The sequence below is a fragment of the Myotis yumanensis genome, unplaced genomic scaffold (assembly GCF_028538775.1).
Source record: "Myotis yumanensis isolate MYYU_CA2020_CCGP unplaced genomic scaffold, mMyoYum1.0.hap1 SCAF_11, whole genome shotgun sequence".
In the NCBI taxonomy this organism is placed as follows: Eukaryota; Metazoa; Chordata; class Mammalia; order Chiroptera; family Vespertilionidae; genus Myotis; species Myotis yumanensis.
In genome coordinates this window covers 64349820-64369616 of record NW_027223762.1, presented here as the reverse complement: position 1 = coordinate 64369616, position 19797 = coordinate 64349820, and the positions used below count along the sequence as shown (strand labels likewise).

Genomic DNA, 19797 nt, shown 5'->3' with positions numbered 1-19797 from the left:
TTCTCAGCAAACGGGGCTTTTAGGAAGTCACATGCTACTTCCATTAGCACAGTATTGGCTAGAATTTATTCATATCGTCATATCCATCCGTCAGAGAGAACAAGAATTTTTAGAGTTTCTCGTAGCATTCATTATACGGTTAGAAACTACAGAGAGGTGTTTTGTTTTAAATAATCATTTTATGCTACTTAACACCATAATGGCCCTTAAGGCTGCAGGCCTGCTTAACGTGTTCTCTCATCTTGTAGCTTCGCTTATCTGCCGAAGATGGTTGAGAGACCACTACCTGCATAGCCAGCATAATTTCCTATGAGTTACATTTCTCAAGTGCAAGCTCTGGAAGGCCCTCAGCATGGTGCACAGAAGGGTCAGCATCAACGACAGCTTTCAGGGAATTAAATCTCCTTTGCTTGGAAATTTGGAAAATTTGTTCTCTAGAATTTCTAACATTCATTTATTCATAGTTTAAATGATGATGCCTCTGTTTAGCGTGTCGTGCCCTGCTCTCCTAGTGAACTTGCTCGTCCCCTCTGCTCTGGCGAGAGGCTGCGCTGCCTGGGACAGCAGGGACACGTGGAGACCGGCAGAGTGGCCCCCTTCCCGTCCCTTCCTCAGATGCACTCTGAAGCTCATTTCAAGTAACTTGCTTCATGAGTCAGTGATTTTTGACCCGCTTTGCATTTCTACAAATTGGTAGAAAAGGGGTTTCACTGACAATTAGTATTGAGACTTTAATCCTCATGCGTTTTGGTTTTGGAAATATAATTCATATATTAAAAGTCAAGATTCTTTTTTTTTTTTTTTTTTTTTTTTTTTTTTTTTTTTTTATTATTTTTTTTTTAATCTTTATTGTTCAGATTATTACATTTGTTCCTCTTTTTTCCCCCCATAACTCCCCTCCTTCCAGCTCCCACCCCACCCTCCACCCTCACTCCCCACCCACTGAGTTCATCCATAGGTGCATGATTTTTGTCCAGTCTCTTCCCGAATCTCCCATTCCCCTTTCCCCCCCAAGAATAGTCAGTCCATTCCCTTTCTATGTCCCTGATTCATTATAGTCACCAGTTCATTCTGTACATCAGGTTATTTATTCACTTGATTCTTAGATTCATTTGTTGATAGATGCATATTTGTTGTTCATAATTTGTATCTTTACCTTTTTCTTCTTCCTCTTCTTAAAGGATACCTTTCAGCATTTCATATAATACTGGTTTGGCGGTGATGAACTCCTTTAGTTTTTCCTTATCTGTGAAGCTCTTTATCTGACCTTCAATTCTGAATGATAGCTTTGCTGGATAAAGTAATCTTGGTTGTAGGTTCTTGGTATTCAGCACTTTGAATATTTCTTGCCATTCCCTTCTGGCCTGCAAAGTTTCTGTTGAGAAATCAGCTGACAGTCGTATGGGTATTCCCTTGTAGGTAATTGAGCCTCTTTCTCTTGCTGCTTTTAAGATTTTCTCTTTGTCTTTTGCTCTTGGCATTTTAATGATGATGTGTCTTGGTGTGGTCCTCTTTGGATTCCTTTTGTTTGGGGTTCTCTTCGCTTCTTGGACCTGTAAGTCCATTTCTTTCACTAGGTGGGGGAAGTTTTCTGCCATTATTTCTTGAAATAGGTTTTCAATATCTTGCTGTCTCTCATCTTCTGGGACTCCAATGACTCTGATATTAGTCCGCTTAAAGCTGTCCCAGAGGCTCCTTACGCTGTCTTCACACTTTTGGATTCTTTTTTCATTATGCTTTTCCAATTGGGTGTTTTTTGTCGAATCTTTGGTTTGATTCTTGCACTCCTCTGGTCTGCTATTGGGTATAATATTCTTTATTTCAGTCTGTGTATGCTTACTTTCTAATTTCTTTATCGTAGCATCGAGGGTCTCATTAGTTTTCGTGAGGCTCTGCACAAATTTATGGCAAGCCCTCAAAATTGCGATTCTTAGCTCCATATCCTCCATTTCTGTCATGTTTTTTTGTCTCCGCATCTTTTATGCTTTCTTGGTGCACCCCCTTGTGGTCTCTGTGCGCAGTCTTGTTCTAGCCAAGCCTTAATTGTTGTAGTTAACACTAGAGGGATTTGACCATCAGGCCGACTGGCGGTGGAAATCAGCTGTGGGAAAACTTCAGTCCTCAGGGGAGGTGCTAGTCCAGCCCTTGCCTGAGGCGGTCGGCAAATGGTTGTGCGCAGGGTTTGGGCGGGGCGGGCTCAACAGGGCGGGGGGGAGGGAGCAGCTATGGCCGCTCTCAGTCTGTCCCCAGGGGCTCTGCCTCTCTGTCCCAGCAATCGCTGCAAACCTCGGAGGGGCCGTAGCCAGACAGTCCCGCTTCTCCCGTTTGAGTCTGGGTCCCTAGAGACTTGCCCGGATCTGTAGCCCAGAGTCTGAGATTCGCTCCTAATTGAAAACGACAATCGCGCCCTCAGCCGCCAGCCCGCTTTGCGCGCGCACCCTCACCACCGCACCGCCGTACCTTTAAATTTTCCACACTGCGCCTCCGCTGAGCGTCGGAATGCTGTTGTTCTTGCTTCTAGTTGAAGAGACTCTCCTCAGCCAGCCTTCCCGTGGTTCTGGTTGATGTCCGCTCCGACTTTTAGTTGTATTTTTGAAGTGGTTGTCCACGGCGGCAGTCTCTGGTGTTTTACCTATGCCGCCATCCTAAAAGTCAAGATTCTTCATGTTGCATAAGGTTGGGTTGCTTTCTTAGAATGTTAATGTCAGAAAGCCTGACTGTATCCCCAGGAAGCTTCCTTTCTTTTTGAAGAACTGAAGCCCGTAGTAACTGTAAATCAAGCCTGTTGTTAACTTGTCTTGCCTTTAACTTTTTAAATCTTTTGACAAGTACACCATTTCCTTTAGGTCATTGCCCATCCAGTGTTGGGTAGTCACGACACGCTCTCATGTAGCAACTATAACTCGTGTAACTAGTTGTTTCCAAGGAAATGTCCGCACAGGGAGCAGCCACTGTCCCTCACGCAGGTCACGGTGGCCTTTGGGTCAGCAGCTGGCACCACTGTTGTTCTCATTGATTCGGCAAGCGTTTATCAGAGGGGTGCGGGTTAGGGGCTGGACCTGACCTGGGCCCTGGGGGGACAGGGATGAATAAGACACAGCCCTTCCACTCTGTGTGGGCTGGTGGGGCGAGGGCATTACCCAGACCCAGCAGGACAAAGAGGTCCAGGAGCACCGGGAGAGGGGGACCACTGCCAAGTGCAGGGGGAGGGACGGGGAGCAGTTTCTCTGAGGGGCACCTGGCTGGGTGTTAAAGGGCTTGTCGGGCCGATGAGTGTATTGCAGGCTGTGAACATGAGAGTTTGAGACTGGCAGGTAGTAGGCTTTTGCAGGTATTCAGAGAAATGCCTGGAAAAATGATAAGGATGGGCTGAGCGGGTCTGGACAGTAAGGCAGTCAGCAGGGTTTGGCGTGAGGTCTCAGAGTCACATTCTGAGGTTTTCACTACTGAGAGCAGCCATGTGCCACGCAGTGCTCGGGAGGTGGGTTCGAGAACACGGGTGGAGCTGCAGGCCAGCAGGTCCTGGGCCCTGAGAGCCCAGGCGGAGTGGAGGCAGGGAGCGCAGGGTTGTCACTCAGCACAGGTGGCCGTCTCAGCCAAGGCTCACACAAACCCGCCACCACCCTCACGTCAGAGCCACCTACCCCGCCGTTCTTCCAGTCACAACTCAGCTTGGGCTCTGGCGTCAGTCAGACAAGGTTTCTGGATAGCCCCCAAGTGTGAGACTTCCGTGTAATAACCGTTCTAGAGTCTTGGCCCTCATTTTCGTTATTTTATTGTCTTCAAAGCCGCAAATGGGAGGAGGGAGAGTTGGAGGCAAATGGACAACTGATGTTTTTAAGTAAACCCTGTCCAGTGTAGGCTCTGTCCAGTGCTCTGTGAACAACTGCAGGTAGGGACGTGGCGGGAGTGGGCCAGGCCGGGAGTGGCCGGTCCCATCCTCTGTTCCAGAAGGCAGGAAAGTGTGTGTAACAAAGCTTCACTTCCTTGTCCACAAATAGTCAAAAAGGTGGCGTTGTTGTATCAGGGGAAATGGTGGTTAGAGTAAAAATGGCCAGATCTTGGGAAGCTGCTTTTTGAGAAGTAATTCACTGATGATGCTAAATAAAGTAGATATCGTGTGCTTTTTGCTATATTCTGTATATAAGTAAACATTTATGAACAATATATGATAAATGTGTGAATTATGAACAAAAGATGATAAATAAGCTTTGATCGTTTGCCTTAGAAAAGACATTTCCTTTTGTTCTAACTCTCAAGGAAGAGCTTGAGGATGCCCAGGAGGAGCCCGCTGCTGAGGCAGCCCCGGGAGGTGCTGTGGCTGCGGCTGCAAGTGTGAGTGTTACTGTTCGCCACGAAGACAGAAGTGTCGGGAGCCCCTCCCCGTCGCCCTCCACCAGGGACCCCGGGCCGCAGTGCAGCAGGCATCTTAAAGAAGACGCAGGGGAAAGCACAGCCTTACTCTGTGAGTAGCTTGCAAATTATAAAACAAGCTGATGCCCAAGCCGGTTTGGCTCAGTGGATAGAGCGTCGGCCTGCGGACTGAAGGGTCCCAGATTCAATTCCAGTCAAGGGCATGTACCTGGGTTGCGGGCACATCCCCAGTAGGGGGTGTGCAGGAGGCTGCTGATCGATGTTTCTCTCTCATCGATGTTTCTAACTCTCTATCCCTCTCCCTTCCTCTCTGTAAAAAATAAAATATTAAAACAAGCTGACATTAGGCACTGAAAATGGAAGAAAGACATAAAATGCAGAAAAACTAAAGGAAAAATGAAAACCATCATCGCACACCTGGAAATACTATTTTAACATTTTGATAAATACATTTTCAAAGGTTTTTTTTGTGTTTAATGATGGGGAGAATGTCATTTATGTGCTGCTAGGTAACCTGTTTTTTTCTCTTAGTGTTTGAATCTGTTTCTGTATCAGTAGATACATAATTTTGTGCAGCTGCATAGTCTTACATTTTGGATTTACTCAAGTAATTTCTTCAAGCGGCACCCTGTGTGGCTTTTGTCAGTACGTAACACCTTCATACCACTTGTCTAATTTGTTTTCTGTCATTCTGATTGATAAAATAGAGTGAATTGCATTTTTAAAAATATTTTTTTATTGATTTTTAGAGAGAGAGGAAGGGAGGGGAAGAGAGAGAAACATCAATGTGAGAGCAAAATATTGATTGGCTGCCTCCTGCACAACCAACCTTTCAGTGCACGGGACAGCACCCAGATGGCTGAGCCACCCGTCCAGGGCAGAATTGCGTTTTTTATTATTCATGAGATTACCTTCTTTTCGTATTTGTCAGTCATTTGTTTTTGTTTTTTATGAGTTGTCCCTTTCATTCTAAGCTTATCTTTCTATAGAGAAACTAATCTTTCATACTGATTCTAAGCACTTTGGTCTTTGTCACCCCCTCCCCCCAATTTCTCTATACTTTGACTTTCTGAGGTATTTTTCTTAGATACAAAATTTAAAATTATATCTAATATTTGTGGTTTTGTATTTTACATTTAAATCTTTTTTTTTTTTTAAATATATTTTATTGATTTTTTACAGAGAGGAAGAGAGAGAGATAGAGAGTCAGAAACATCGATGAGAGAGAAACATCGATCAGCTGCCTCCTGCACATCTCCCACTGGGGATGTGCCCGCAACCCAGGTACATGCCCTTGACCGGAATCGAACCTGGGACCTTTCAGTCCGCAGGCCGACGCTCTATCCACTGAGCCAAACCGGTTTCGGCTACATTTAAATCTTTAATCCACATAATTTAAGGGGAGATTGAGCTAACATTTTCCCCCAAATGTTTAACCAATTATCCTAATACTAGGGGCCCGGTGCACGAAATTCGTGCACTGGGTGGGGGGGGGGGGGGGGCGGGGGGAGTGTCCCTCAGCCCAGCCTGCCCCCTCTCACATACTGGGAGCCCTCAGGCGTTGACACCCATCACCCTCCAATCGCAGGATCGGCCCCTTGCCCAGGCCTAATGCCTCTGCCAGAGGTGTCAGGCCTGGGCAGGGGACCCTCATTTCCCCCCGATCACTGGTTCTGCCCCCCACCCAGGCCTGATGCCTCTGGCCCAGGATTCAGGCCTGGGCAGGGGACCCTCAGACCCCTCCGATTGCTGGCCCCGCCCCTGGCCCAGGCCTGATGCCTCTGGCCCAGGATTCAGGCCTGGGCAGGGGACCCCCCACTCCCCCCGATCACCTGCTCCGCCCTCGCCTAGGCCTGATGCCTCGGCCAGAGGCGTCGACCCCCATCACCCTCCGATCGCCTGATTGGCCCCTTGCCCAGGCCTGACGCCTCCACCAGAGGTGTCAGGCTTGGACAGGGGACCCCCATCTCCCCCCGATCACTGGCTCTGACCCCCGCCCAGGCCTGATGCCTCTGGCCCAGGAATCATGCCTGGGTAGGGGACCCCCACCTCTCTCTGATCGCTTGCTCCACCCCCGCCCAAGCCTGACGCCTCTGACCCAGGCTTCAGGCCTGGGCAAGGGGACCCTCATATCCCCCCAATCACCGGCTCTGCCCCCCACCCAGGCCTGATGCCTCTGGCCCAGGCATCAGGCCTGGACAAGGGACCCCCAGCCCCCTCTGATTGCTGGCTCCGCCCCCCGCCCAGGCCTGATGCCTCGGCCAGAGGAGTTGACCCTCATCACCCTCCGATCGCCAATCACTGGATCGGCCCCTTGCCCAGGCCTGAGGCCTCCGGCAGAGGTGTCAGGCCTGGGCAGGGGACCCCCAGCCCCCTGCGGTTGCAGGCTCCGCAACCGAGCTCCCCGCGATCTCCTGCTCTGCCCCTGCCCAGCTCCCCGCGCTCCCCGCGATCTCCTGCTCTGCCCCTGCTCCCCGTGTTGCAGGCTCCGCCCCTGCCCAGGCCTAACGCCTCTGGCCGAGGCGTCCGGCCCGGGCAGCGGGGACCCGCAGCGGCAGCAGCGCCCCAATCGCCGGGCTCCACTTTAGGCCCAGGCAAGGGACCCCTAGCTCCCGGGACTGCCAGCTTCCCCCGTGCCCAACTCCCATCGCTGGCTCCACCCCTACTTTCCGCTATCACTGGCCAGGGCGGCAAAGGCACCCAATTCTCTGATCATGGCTAGGGGGCAGGGCAAAGGCGGCCCCCCTCAGGGCCACCTTTGCCCTGCCCTCCGGCTCTTAGCTCCCCCCTGGGTTTCCGATCACTGTCAGTGGCAGGGGCCTTCTTCTTGCTTTCCCTTTCACCTCCCTGCATTGTGCCTACATATGCAAATTAACCGCCATCTTTGTTGGCAGTTAATTTGCATATCGCCCTGATTAGCCAATGAAAAGGGTAGTGGTCATACGCTATTTACCATGTTTCTCTTTTATTAGTGTAGATTGTTTAGTGAATAACAATTATTTATGCACAACATGTTTTGGTATTTGCAAGGCAATGCAAATTCCTTCATCTTTCTTCTTTCTTTCTTTTTTTCTTTTAAATTTCTGGCCTTTTCTGCATTTTTTTAAGGTTAATGTTGACTCTGATAACTGTTTCCTTCCTATTGGGGCCCTGCTGGCAGGACTGTGAGCCCTGGCAGTGATCTCATGGAGGGTAACGACCTGGTGAAGTTAATCTTCCTTCTGTTACTTGCCTCCTGAATTGGACCTAAGTGACTGTATTTCTTTTTCTCATTTTTAGTATTATACACTTTCTTTATCTTTAAAGTATAAACATGTACACAAAATGTAAGTAAATACAAGGAATTTGCTAAATGCCACCATTAACAATTACTGTGTAAATAAAACTTGTAAGCAGAGTAAGTGCTTGAAGTAAGTGTCCATTGCTTTGAGGACATCTGCTTTATTGAACCACATTTGGAGAGAAAAAGGCATAAACTTTTTTCTTGCCAGATTCCTCTTCCAAGGGGTGCACTAGCCCTTCAGCCTCTGGAGACGGGCCACACTGGCAGCTCACACACTGTAAACCCCTGCCTGCCCTGAACTTCCCGTTTGGGCATCCTGGGTTACTCACGTAGTCAGGATAGGACAGTTTTTCTTTTGGTTAAAGTATATTTTCAATATAAAAATAACTTTTCCTATAGCCCTCAAGATAATGTGCAACGTACCAGTATGCGGTGTTTCATTTGTTTGCATGTACAATTTCTCCCTGTGTCTTTTAGCCCAGGTCTATATTGTATTAGTTAAGTGCTATCGGAAGGTAACAGTAACTAGCATAGTTTTCTAAAGTCTTAGAGCATAGTCCTAGTTTTTTTGTGTGTTTTTTTTAAATATATTTCTTTATTGACTTCAGAGAGGAAGGGAGAAGGAGAGATAGAAACATCAATGATGAGAGAGAATCATTGATGGGCTGCCTCCTGCACACCCCCCACTGGGGATGGAGCCTGCGACCCAGGCATATGCCCTTGGCCAGAATCAAACCTGGGACCCCTCAGTCCGCAGGCTGACGCTCTATCCACTGAGCCAAGCCGGCTAGGGCTAGTCCTAGTTTTTACTGATTTCATTTGCTTTGATGACCTTCATATCATGTTATTGGTTTGAGTACATTTGACTTTGCAAAGGTTCAGTAGCATTTGCAAAAGGGCATCCTGAGACTTCAGGATAACGGTTTTCATGGTAGCTTAGGAACTCACGCTATACACGTCACCATTTTAGAGTCCATACTGTTGGAGGGAATAATCCTAAAGTATATAATAATGGAATAATTTATCTTCATAAAGCCATATGGTTTATTTTGAGTCATTTCCTTTTTTTATTATTATTTTTATTTTATTTTATTTCAATCTTTAATTTCTTTATTGATTAAGGTATTATTGATTTCAGAGAGGAAGGAAGAGGGAGAGATAGAAACATCAATGATGAGAATCATTGACTAGTTGCCTCCTGCACGCCCCCTAGTGGAGGTTGAGCCCGCAAGCAGGGCATGTGCCCTGACCAGGAATTGAGCCTTGACCTCCTGGTTCATAGGTCAATGCTCAACCACTTATCCACACCGGCCAGGCTCTTTGTATTTCCATGAGCATAAGTCAAACAGCAGAGATTGGTATAAAAGAGGCAAAAAATATGTAAGTTAGTGTTGGAAAATCAGATTTTAATTTCCATTAACTAGCTGACACAGCTCTCAGAAAACAAAGTCTGACCTCTGAGTGAAAAACTGATTTTTGTATTGAATTCATATTGTTTTGATGTCAAAGCAGTGTCTAAAATATGAATTCACAAATGTAGTAAAATTCATTAATTAGAACTTCATTGCTTCACAGCGTTTAAAAACAAAAGTTAAATAGAAGTTTTTAAAAATTTTAGGGAAACTGCTTCAGAGAGAGACAGAAGTCTAGCCCTTTAAAAATATTGTTTGCTTACTAACAGTGTAACTGCAGTAAAAGTGAGCTTCTTGGTGCTTTGAATAAGTCAGGAGCATTTGTGTGGCTCTGTGCCAAGCAGTGCCTCTTACTCTTTTGATAGGCTAAAGTTACAGCATCCTACCCTTCACATTGATCTTCCTTGGTTCCACTTAATGAAGTTTTACTATGTGCATTTCATTCTGTGGGTTGGGTTTATCTTTTTACTAGAGGCCTGGTGCATGAAATTCCTGCATGGAGGGGGTGTTCCCTCAGCCCAGCCTGCACCCTCTCCAATTGGGGACCCCATGGGGGATGTTTGACTGCTGGTTAGGCCTGTGGATCAGGCCTAAACTGGCAGTCGGACATCCCTCTCGCAATCTGGAACCCCTGGCTGCTAACTGCTCACCTGCCTGCCTACCTGATCTCCCCTAACTGCCTCTGCCTGCCTGCCTGATTGCCCCCAACCTCTCTGCCTGCCTGATCGCCCCTAACTGCCTCTGCCTGGCTGCCTGATCATCCCTAACTGCCCTCCCCTGCCAGCTAATTTGGTTCTGATTGGTCAGTTTCTATGCCAGTCAGCGTCTCCGGGCCTATCTCTAGGCCTGATGAAAGAGGCGAGGCCGATCAGCAGCCCCTGTGGAGGCCCAGAGAGAAAGAGAAAGAGAGGCGCGGCTGCTGGTGAAGCCCGGAGAGAAAGAGGCAACAGCTGATCAACAGCTGCCACAGAGGCTGTGGATCAGACCCTGCCTTTCTCTCCCAGCCTCTCTCCGGGCCTGATCCGCAGACCCCTCAGCAGTCAGTGCTGGGTCGCTGTGCCCATGGCGACCCAGCACTGACTACAGTACTGACTTCCAGTGTTCCATCAAGCCTTCGGTCAGTCGTTACAGACCCTGGGTTTTTATATATTAGGATATAAAAGGCTAAGCGACCATCTGACCAGCCAGTAGGTATGATGGGCACTGACCACCAGGGGGCAGACGCTCAATGCAGGAGCTGCTGAGCTGCGGTGACTTGGCAGCGGAGGTTCTCAGGTGACACACCCCGGAACCAAAGAGGAGGGAGCCCGATTCCTTGCAGGGCTGCGAGATTCCACCTTCGGCCGTGGGTTATGTTGTTGCTGGGGCACTGTCGGCCCCAAATCTGGTTTACTGCCAAGCTGTGGTGACCGCAGACGCTCTTTGAGTAGTGGCACTGCCCCAGGTGCAGCCAGCCAGGGAGGTTGGCTCCAGGGTGTGTCAGGCCCGTCTCTCCCAGTCCTACCCTGCTGGCCACCTTCTCATTAATTTCCTTTCAATGTGCACGAATCTGTGCACCAGGCCACGAGTCTTCTAATAAACATCTAATAAACATCAGGAAGAAAATTGGACTTTTTAAAAAAGTTGCATTGTAAAAGTATTTCATTTGTTGGAGAAGTAAACAGTACTTTCATGATTTTATTTAAAGTAAAATGACTTTTTGTGCTATTGCAATTTATTTGGAAAATCACTTTGCAATAAAAATGTAAATGGTAAATATATATTCATATATAAAACTTACAACATAGGTGTAAATTTGTTCTCATTTTCATCTTCAGGCATAATATTATACACAATGGTATATTATAAAAGCAGAAAGTAAAACTTTAGCCCTAGCCAATTTGGCTCATTGGATAGAGCATCAGCCTGCGGAGTGAAGGGTCCAGGGATTTGATTCCATTCAAGGGCAGGTACCTGGGTTGCAGACTCCTCCATGGCCCGGGTCCTGGTAAGGCTCGTGCAGGAAGCAACCAATCAATGTGTCTCTCTCACATCGATGTTTCTCTCTGTCTTTCCCTCTCTCTCAAAATCAATGGAAAAATATCCGCGGGTGAAGATTAAAAAAAAGAAAAGAAAGTAAAACTTTAAACTTTCCTAGTCTAGGCAGTATTGATAATCAATATTGCAAGTAGATGATGTATCTTGCTTATCAGATCCCAAGCCTTTTAATTTTAGCACCTATATTCTTTTTTTTATTTAGGTGATTTTGAGAATACACTTATTACAGCTTGGACAGTGTAACAAGGAAAGAAGCAACAGGAAAGAGCCTGGGCGGGGCTGCTGTCAGCTCACTGAGAAAAGGGGGCCTTGGGGACAGGTTTAGGGGGGAGTCTGGAATGAGCTGTCATTGCTCAGCACTTCTCTGGTTGCAGGTCTCGTGGAGTCCCTTAGAGTCTAGGAGCTGCACGCCTGTTGGGGAAGAAGAGGGAGAAAGGAAAGACAGGGCTGCTCTGTGGAGGGAGAGAGCCAGCATCCATATTCTTTCTTTTTTTTAATATATTTCTTTATTGATTTCAGAGAGGAAGGAAGAAGGAGAGATAGAAACATCAATGATGAGAGAGAATCATTGATTGGCTGCCTCCTGCACGCCCCCCCATGGGAATCAAGCCTGCAACCCAGGCATGTGCCCTTGACCGGAATCGAACCTGGGACCCTTCAATCCGCAGGCTGATGCTCTATCCACTGAGCCAAGCCGGCCAGGGCAGCATTCGTATTCTTAAGGAACTTCGAAAGTGAAGTATTTACGTGATTAAGACCTTTGTAGAATGTAAAAGGCTTTGTATACCTACCTGTGTTTAGACTTTAATTTGAGAATATAAACTGGAAAGTGTTTAAATGATAGTGTTTGTTCTAGTCTTAAATGAATACCAAGTGATTTCTAAATAAACTGTACTATAATGAAAAAATTTTCCTGGCCTGTTTTACATTTTTTTAAAATAAATTTTTATTGATTTCAGAGAGGAAGGGAGAGGGAGAGATAGAAACATCAGTGATGAAAGAGATGCACGCGCCACAATGGGGATCGAGCTCACAATCCAGGCATGTGCCCTGACTGGAATCGAACCCAGGACCCTTCAGTCTGCAGCCGACGCACTATCCACTGAGCAAAACCAGCTAGGGCTGCTCTACATTTTTAGATTAATCTTAAAATCATTTTTCCAAGTAAAAGTCCCATCAGAATTTTTACTGTCATTGAATTATTCTATAAATCGTTGATGCTTCTGGTTTTAAATTTGCCATCCTAGAAGGGGAAGTATAGTGAATCAGTTTCTCCATTTTTGCACATGTTTAGGATCTGGGAGGCAAGAATAGAAATATTAGAGCTTAAGTGTTTAATGGGTACCAGAGAGGGAAGGCTGCTTTGTGGCAGAAAGGAAGACTGTAGTTGAGAGGAGGCGGAAGTGGGAGGTTGACCTGTGGGGCCATTCTTCTAACCAGCTCTGGCCTCCTGCTGGGAGGACGCCACTTTTCCAGGCAGCGCTTCCCTTGCCCAAGCTCCTGCCTTAGGAATGCCGCTGGTGCCTTAGGAATGCGGGTGTCTGCGCCCACTGCTGCGTGTCGCTGCTGTCGCTGCCAGCAGTCTGCGGGAGGAAAGGGAGATGCTTCTCTAATCCTGGGCCACCCGTGAGATGCTGAAAGACAGAGGACACTTTACCTGACCACAGAGCCTTCAAAGGCCGTCTCCAGGGTTCTCTTCTCTCTCGTTACTTGTAGTGCATTAGTTTGTCAGCATCTTTCCCAAATGCCCTCTTAAAATGAAGGTAGTTTCAAATAATGGATAGAAATAAAGGTGTGGAAAGAAGCCAGATTACAGAATTACAAGGGTAGACCGCTCACTGGAGAAGTAGTTTCCTGGTTGGTTAGTGCTCCTTCGTCCGGTGGCCTTGCACTTAGCTCTATTGTAGTGAGTTCAAAGTATCTGGTTCTCCTGTATGTAAGGAGGTGTTCTGTATCTGTAGGAACCTTTTGTGCTCCTGTCCTAGTAACATCAGTCTGTCAGGGTGTGAATAGCAGATTCTCTTTCAAGGTGTCACTCTCCGCTCCGCTTCCTCGTCTGTGAAATGGGGTGATGACCTGTGCAGTGTCCACCTCACGGGGTCAACGTTGCCCAGGAGGTGCTCGCTGGTTTCCTAGGCGGCGCATCATCGTCTCCGTCACCAGAGCCACTTGCTTTACTTTTGAGAACACTCTCACCAGCTCAGGCTGCATCGCTCTATAGTCCCACGCTAACCGAGTCATGGCGCCCAGGCTGGCACTGGGAGACCTCACTGTGCGGGAGGTGTTGATAGACTTCCTGACGGTCTGGAATGGGTTGCCATTTTTGCACATTTTATTTTAAATTTTCTGTAATTTGTTGTTTGAATTCATCTCTGAATGAGTCACAGGTTCTCTGAGTGAAGTTCGGGACGTGCCCGTTGACTGATGTTGGCCTTTGTTGTCTGTTGCAGAGACAGAAACCAGCAGGAGCGACCCTCGGGGCGGAGGACCTGTCTCCTCGTGCGGCCACTGACAGTCGCCCGGGCGCAGCTCTGCACTAAAGGACATTTTATTTTTTTTACTTTAGCACATAGTTTATATATTTGAAAATAATGTACCTTTTGATGAATTATTTTACCTTTCATGGTCTGATTTGATATACAAAGGGCTAAATATTTTATTCTTAAAGAGACTTGTTGATTACTGTTCATATATTTATCTACTGAAGTATATCATTTACAATAAACAACATGTTGTTTCAGATTGTTTCTGAGGAAATGGCTAGGAAGGCGCGCTGGTGTCAGCGTTTGTAAACGCTAGGCGAGCTCCTGTGGTACTGCCTGAGAGGCTGAGTCCGTCTCGAAGAGTGGTTAGACTCCGCACACTGAATTCAGACTAGTCGAAGTGGAATTGTGTGATTAAATCCCATAAATTGTTTTCCCTGGAAGAAAGGCATTTTTAGAACATTATACTTGTAAATGAAATGAGAGGAATCTACACCTTGGTATTATATAGTGAGATTTCAAAACCTGAGAATCTTTTTCATTGTTGTATCACCCAATTTCTTGTGACACTTTGATGGGAAGTTTGCTCATTTTTTTCAACAATTAAAAATGCTCAGAATCTGTGTTTCTGTGAATATTGGGTTCCCGTTGCCTGTGGGAAATCGAGTAGATAGCGACTGGTTTTCTTTGTAAGTGATGAATACAATATATTGGTTCCAACAACAATCTGATATTTAAAATTGTAAGGATGAAAGGTGGAGAATTTTTTATTGTTGTAACAAAATAAGCAACCAGTTTCCTGATTAATTTTAAGGCAAACTAATGATCATGACCTTGTTTAATCAGCTGCCCTTTTTACTTTTGTTTGCTGTTCTTACTTGTAGATGAAAGGAGCAGCAAATAAAAAGCATTTGGAGTCTAAGTTTCATAAAGTGATTAATTAAACACGCACAATTGCTCTTCTGTCACTTGTTGGAGGTGGAAGCTGAAGATAAGGCAGAGTTATTTTGTGTGGGTAAAAAATGTTTAGTAAGAAAATATATTTTATAAAATTTAAGAGAATTTATTCTTATATCTAAGTTTTATAGATAACTTATTTTCTTCAAACTATTTACCACTCATAGTGAATTGAAAAGTACTTGGTGAGTGAACAGTTTTACTAAAGGAAACTGGCCAGATTCAGCTTGAGAAGCTACTAAAATAGAAAATTTGAGCTCTTATTTAAACAGCCTCAAAGTAAGTTTCTGAAATAGTCATCTTTAAAATCGGCCTTCTCTGGTTTATTATGATGAGGAAAATATGTCCTTGATTCTATACCAAGTAGATTGTTTGCTTTGCATTTGAAGAAACTTTCTGGAGCCCTGGGTGGTGTGGCTCAGTTAGTTGAGCATCAACCCCTGCACCAAAGGGTTGCTGCAGGCTCGATCCTGATGCTTGGTGAGGGGCGTGCAGGAGGAAGCTGATGGCTGTTTCGCTCTCCCATCAGTGTTTCTCTCCCTCTCCCTTTCTAACAATCATTTTTAAAATCTTTTAAAAAGAAAGAAAGAAACATACGAGGGAGAAATGATTAAACAGTTTTTCCCAGTAGCCAGTGAGGCTGACTTTTAAAAGAATACTATGATGTCATAATCAGGTGTCAGATACAACTTTCCTTAATTCAAGTTTGAACACTAAATTATAAATAGAAGAGATTGTAAGAACTAGTCTCATCTCTTTAAGAGCAAATCTTTAATGGCAGAAAAAGAGAAGATAAACTATCAGAATTTTGGCTGAAACATCAAGTTGATAGACTAGCCCTGGCCAGGTAGCTCTGTTGGTTGGAGCATAGACCGGCACACCAAAAGGTTGAGATTCAATTCCTGGGTTGGGGGGAGGGGGGGCCTTCCATGTTTCTCTCCCTAAAAATCAATAAAAACGTGTCCTTGGGTATGGATTAAAAGAATGCTAGAAATATGGGGGATGTGATTGAAGAAAGGGTATGCTAAATCAGGTAGTTTGGGGTTATGATGTCAGTATGATCATTTTCCTAACAGTTGTCATAAAAGTCATTTGTTCGCAAATAATGTGTAAGGTTTTAACTTTGAAATTTTGCAGGCAGCCTGGGAAGGAGGACTGGCCGCACCCCTGCCACCCGCCTTGCGCCCCTGAGCTGCACAGCGTGCAAGCGGCACATCAGGTACTCCCCCCCTCGCGCTGTGCTCTCGTGCAGAGCCTGTTACTGAGGAGTGATGACAGGAAAGGCCGAATCGCAGTGCTCGCCGGCGGTTTGCTCTCTGCGGCTGCACGATGACAAAGCCTCCTGAAGCGAACATGGTCTGACCTCAGTCACGGCACGCAAGCCTCGGGCTGGGGCGCGCTTTCCGAGAAGGGCTGCCAGGGCTCAGATGGTTTTAAGATAAAAGAATGACTCTTGGACAGCGCTAGCTCTCAGTGAGGACTAGGTGCCTCTCTGTGTGCTTTCCCTATACTTGCTGAAACGTGACCGTAACAGACGTTCGAGAACAGGTGTGTCCCCATCTGGAGGAAGGACCCGGGGTGACTGGTCCCCCATTCACAGAGCTTCGTTGAGCAAGTTTCTTGTGAGCAGATTGAGGTGCATTTGCGCAGTGGAGGCTGAGGTGGTCAGTAGGCCCTGTCCCTCATTAGAACGTGTGGCTGGCTGTGCTGGTGAGAGCAGTTTCTTCACTCAGTGTAAACCCTGCTCTGGTTTACAGAGCACAGGATGCCGGCCTGAAGCAAAGCTGGTCTCACAGCATAAGACACGTGGTGCTTCTGGGACGTAACCAGTTAGAAAACCCCGCACCACGCGGAGCCTGGAGCTGATGGCAATAAAGTCTTAGCCCCTCATCTGGGCGCCTGCAAAAAAATAAAAATAAAAAAAAAATAAAACCCCCACACCTTTCCTGCTTAGTTTAGTTTTTGAAGTTTTAAAAACGGATTTCATTTTCAAAAGTACCGATGTGTATTGTAAAAGTGAAATTTCTACAGTGTCAACATACAGCTAGAAATGTACTTATTCTAACGAATATGAAGTTGTGAATTGAGAAAGGTATTTGCATTAATTTAAAATTAATGTAAGACCAGAGAACCAGCCCATTCGTTTTGCTGAGCCGCAGCTTGTGTGTGTGGCCGAGTGCAGTGCCTGCGTCCAGGCTGTGGAACTGCTTTCAGAAGCATCTTGTTTGTTCCCGAGAACAGCAGTGACTGCAGACAGACCAGACAGAAAATGAATCAGCAAAGTGTCTTGGGTCGAGGGTGCAAGAACTTGAGCGGATATGTAAAAAGTTCTTCCATGCATTGGTTTCCAGACCCTTAAAATGTGATCTTAAAGGGATGTCACTCAAAATATTATTTAAATTACAGGGTGGGTCAAAAGTGGATTTACAGTTGTTCACATGGAAAGTAAAACAGTAATAAATTATACAAGAATAAGCTGTTTTTCATACTCAACTGTGAACCCACTTTTGCCCCTCTCTCTCCACCAGAAGGCGGATCATCCCAAATTGTGTAGGACGGTGCATGCTGCTTAGAATTACAGGAGAGTGTGTGCTCTCTAAGATCGGTGAGTGATACCATTTCTTATTGCTTCAGTGAATAATTAGAGAAGTGTATTTCAAATAGTTATAATTTAGGGTCCCAAATATTCTTTTTGAAGTAACTTCTTTTGCCCTGTTACTCAGTATTGTCTTCTTTTTAACAGGTGCCTTGAAGACATTAAAGCAATGGAACTAGGAAATCCAGAGAATTCAAGATGTTGGGTTTTTGTTTTTGTTTTTAATAAGTTAAATTGAACTTGTCTGCAAGCACTTAAAAGTTGATTGTACCAAAAAAAAAAGGACATCAGAGGGCCTGCGGCCGCACTCCTCCAGCGGGCAGTGGTGGAAACTGCCATTTAAAAAGTATTTGAATCATGAACTTTTGTTCCCCCAATGCTAGTATGCAAAACCGTGATGCCCTCATTGAGGGAGAGGAAGCGGACGTCTGAAGGTGCTCTTGGCACATCAGCTTGGATCCTTAGTTTAAGCAAATATATTTATAAGTCCCTTACTTCCTCAGGATATACCTGAGATGAAATTTATTATAAACCAGGAGTGTTACTTTTCAAACGTTGTAAGATTGAAACTTGTACTTCACATCACTAGGCTTGGTTTTCTTGAACTTTTTGCTGAAGATTGGACTGGAACTGTGGTCGGCAAACTGCGGCTCGTGAGCCACATGCAGCTCTTTGGCCCCTTGAGTATGGCTCTTCCTAAGCCTTAGGAGCACCCTAATTAAGTTAATAACAATGTACCTACCTATATAGTTTAAGTTTAAAAAATTTGGCTCTCTCCCTGACTGGTTTGGCTCAGTGGATAGAGCATCAGCCTGCAGACTGAAGGGTCCCAGGTTCGATTCCAGTCAAGGGCATGTACCTTGGTTGCGGGCACATCCCCAGTGGTGGGTGTGCAGGAGGCAGCTGATCGATATGTTCTCTCTCATCGATGTTTCTAACTCTCTAGCCCTCTCCCTTCCTCTCTGTACAAAATCAGTAAAATATATTTTTTTAAAAAATTGGCTCTCAAAAGAAATTTCAACCATTGTACTGTTGATATTTGGCTCTGTTGACTAATGAGTTTGCCTACCACTGGACTGGAAGATAATCTATACTAATAAAAGGGTAATATGCTAATTAGACCTGGAGACCTTCCAGACAAAGCCATGGTGGCTGGGCCGGGGCAGAGGCTGTTAGGGGTGATCAGGCCAGGAGGGAAGGGGAGGGGAGGGCAGTTGGGGGCAAGTAGGCCAGCAGGGTGTGGCAGTTGGGGGCGAGAAGGCTGGCAGGCAGAGTGGTTAGGGGTGGTCAGGCAGGTGAGTGGTTAGGAGCCAGCGGCCCCGGATTGTGAGAGGGATGTCTGACTGCTGGGATTGGGCCTAAACTGGCAGTCAGACATCCCCCAAGGGGTCCCAGATTGGAGAGGGTGCAGGCTGGGCTGAGGGACACCCTCCCCCTCCCCATGCACTGGCCTCTAGTCTATATAATAAAACCCTAATACGCAAATCGACCGAATGGTGGAACCGGTCATTATGATGTGCACTGACCACCAGGGGGCAGACGCTCAACACCTCCAAGAGGGAGGCGACTGGCTAGCAGGTAGCACCAGGCTGCCAAGCCAAGGCAGGTGCCAGCAGGGGGTCGCCCCACCCGCCGGTCACCCCGCAGATGGCCCTAATCGCGGGTCAGGCTCAGGGACCCTATCTTATATATTGGGAACAGTCCCTTAAATTTAAAAATTAAAATCTGGCAAGGCTACTCTAACACTGAAAAAACAGGATGATGCAGCGATGACATGCATGGACTCTGGCTTGCACATTTTCTGGTCAGCCCTGATTCTGACACATAACTGTGTCTCTGCTTCAGTTTTTCCACCCATAAGATGGGGAAAATGGTACTACTGCCTCAGAAGGATCATGTTATAATCGGGGGGGAAATGTCGCTGCCCATACAACAGCAAGATGCCTTTCACCTGCATGAAAAGCATGGTCACTGGTGCATGCGGTGTCTCGGATTGCAACAGGGATGTCCAGGTGCCGGTTTAGGCCTGACATCCCCCGAGGGGTCCAGGATTGCGAGATGGTGCAGGCTGGGCTGAGGGGACTGCCCCCCCTGCACACGAATTTCGTGCATCAGGCCTCTGGTTTCTCTATAAAATACAGTGGAACCTCGGGGCTCAAACTTAATTTGTTCAGAAGGCTGTTGCAGAAGTGATTTGTTCAAAAACCGAACCATTTTCCACATTAAAAATAATGTAAATTGAATTAATCCATTCCAGGGCCCTAAATGATTCCGTTTTAACCTTTTTTATATACGATACATGTCTAACGCACTGTTTAACCTATGAACAAACACGTCTTTTCTTACATTTATCAAACCACCCCCTTCAGCACTGGTCCAGGGGTGTCTTTCAGGGCAGCCTGTGGCATCTTCGCTTGGTCACATGTCACTGCCTGGAAATGCTGCCACAGGCAAACTGCTTTTCCTTCACCCAAATCAGCCAGTTTTCCTGCCTCTTCAACTGCCTGTGGTCATTGCTTCTTTCACACCCTTAGCCTCAGTAGCACTCTTGATGCCTCTTAATATCTTAAAACTGCTACTCATCCATTTCATGGAAATATTCACAGCTCAGCAGTCAAAAACTAAAGTTTGGTTCCACAACAGACATTTTTTCCA

At 46.3% G+C, this 19797-nt stretch overlaps 1 protein-coding gene, 1 long non-coding RNA gene and 1 other non-coding gene across 4 annotated transcripts in view; all 3 read left to right on the top strand.

Annotated features, from left to right (window-relative positions):
• Window positions 1–14511, top strand: part of RNF149 (ring finger protein 149) — a 42326-nt gene extending 27815 nt beyond the window's left edge. For both annotated transcript variants that reach the window (XM_070429770.1, XM_070429769.1), the window contains 2 exons: window positions 4261–4465; window positions 13557–14511. In XM_070429770.1, the coding sequence (XP_070285871.1) occupies window positions 4261–4465; window positions 13557–13558 (207 nt within the window). In that variant the 3' untranslated portion in view covers window positions 13559–14511. The remainder of the gene's footprint in view (window positions 1–4260; window positions 4466–13556) is intronic.
• A 1294-nt stretch (window positions 14512–15805) lies between these two features.
• Window positions 15806–18166, top strand: LOC139020131 (uncharacterized). Its single transcript, XR_011473194.1, has 3 exons — window positions 15806–16094; window positions 17075–17151; window positions 17290–18166. It is a non-coding gene; the product is annotated as an uncharacterized lncRNA (long non-coding RNA).
• On the top strand, window positions 15807–15915 carry LOC139020261 (small nucleolar RNA SNORD89). The gene has a single exon (XR_011473267.1). It is a non-coding gene; the product is annotated as a small nucleolar RNA SNORD89 (small nucleolar RNA).
• Window positions 18167–19797: the final 1631 nt, after the last annotated feature.